This window comes from Amphimedon queenslandica, unplaced genomic scaffold (genome assembly GCF_000090795.2).
Source record: "Amphimedon queenslandica unplaced genomic scaffold, v1.1 AMPQUscaffold_11884, whole genome shotgun sequence".
Taxonomy (NCBI): Eukaryota; Metazoa; Porifera; class Demospongiae; order Haplosclerida; family Niphatidae; genus Amphimedon; species Amphimedon queenslandica.
This window is the reverse complement of record NW_003547877.1, coordinates 668-2,071: the sequence shown is the minus strand read 5'-3', so window position 1 is coordinate 2,071 and position 1,404 is coordinate 668. Positions and strand designations below refer to the sequence as shown.

Here is a 1,404-nt window from a genome sequence, read left to right as displayed (position 1 = left end):
AAAGATGAGAAGGCAGTTTAGTGAAAGCTGTGACCCTTTGGTTCTGAGATGGGAAGACAATATTATACCACAGGGAATGTACCCAGCACTGGTGGTTAATCTCTTAAAGGAAGGATTTAAGATGTTAAAGGAACAGATACCTTATCGTAATGCCATCAAGCTACAATCAAGAGATTTAGGAGTTAACATTCTACTAGTGGATACTATTCAGTGGTTGGAGATACATTGTGCTGGTCCAGTACATGATGCATGTACAAAGCTAAGAGTCCTAGTCCAGGGATCCATACAGTCTGTCTCCAGCAAGTTCTCCTACAGTAGCAATACATTGGAGGGAACTCTTTGCCAGGTCTGTACAGCTGGTGTATGCTGTCGTAACAAAGCTGGAACTAGTATAACATGCACTAATGGTGACTGCTTACCAAGGAAAATAGGACCACGTCAGTCCTGCTGGTTTAGTAAGTGATGATAGATAAATTAATGCTCAATTCACTGGCTCTCATTCTCTTGATAATTTAGTACCTGTTGAGAGGAGCTATGAAGTACAGAAGAGTGACCTCATTAGGTTATTTAAGGACTCTGCTGCCCATTATATGCTCATTGGGACTGCACTTGATGTTAAAGTGGACGATCTGTTGCCTATTCCAGGGGCTGCTACTACTAACCTAATACTAGTGTTCCAGAGATGGATAGACTCCAATAAAGAAGTGAGCTGGAGGAAAGTGCTTCAAGTTTGTGACGATTTTCCAAATGAACTTGGTAAAGTAAAAGCTGATGTAGAAGTATTTCTATCATCAGATAGAGCCCCTAACAGATTTTAATTATACTTAGCCTTTTTGATTACATAACTCCTAATGTTATTATTATCTGTGTTTGTGTTTTTGGATTTCTAGTGTTTTTCTTTTTATTAAAAATATTCCAATAAATTCCCAAAATTACAAAAATAAAAATTCCAAATAGGCATGTTATTAGTACATACTGACTGCTTAAAGTGATGGTTCATCTGATGCTTTAGTCTGTCAGTGATGTCATAACAAATTATGATGATAACTTCTTTGAGTTGATTGTCTTTGTCCTCCATCAACTCTTAGCTGCTCATTAGACTCGACCAGCTTATCCTGAGGAGTCTCTGGTGTTACACCTAACTGGAGGGAATGGAGAGAGAGAGAGAGGAGACACAAAATAGAACAATAAGACAGGGAAATGAAGAGGTATATATCACTTTATAGTGAAGAAAAAAAGAAAGGGATTTACTTTCTCCAGTTCAGTTGCTTTCTTTGTGACTTTCTCTCTCTTCCCTGCTTGTACGGCCTTTGAAAAAAGGAAAAATTTAATGTATATGAATTTAATGTACATTATTTACTGTATTTTTGGGAAAAATCTAGTTCGTGACCCTGTACAACATAT

The 1,404-nt window shown here is 37.5% G+C and overlaps 1 protein-coding gene across 1 annotated transcript; it reads left to right on the top strand.

The window, feature by feature from the left end:
* Window positions 1-4: 4 nt before the first annotated feature.
* LOC109588758 (uncharacterized) lies at window positions 5-900 on the top strand. The gene is made up of 2 exons (XM_020004874.1): window positions 5-455; window positions 517-900. The coding sequence occupies exons 1-2, from the start codon at window positions 5-7 to the stop codon at window positions 816-818; spliced, it is 753 nt and encodes a 250-aa protein (XP_019860433.1). The 3' UTR covers window positions 819-900.
* Window positions 901-1,404: the final 504 nt, after the last annotated feature.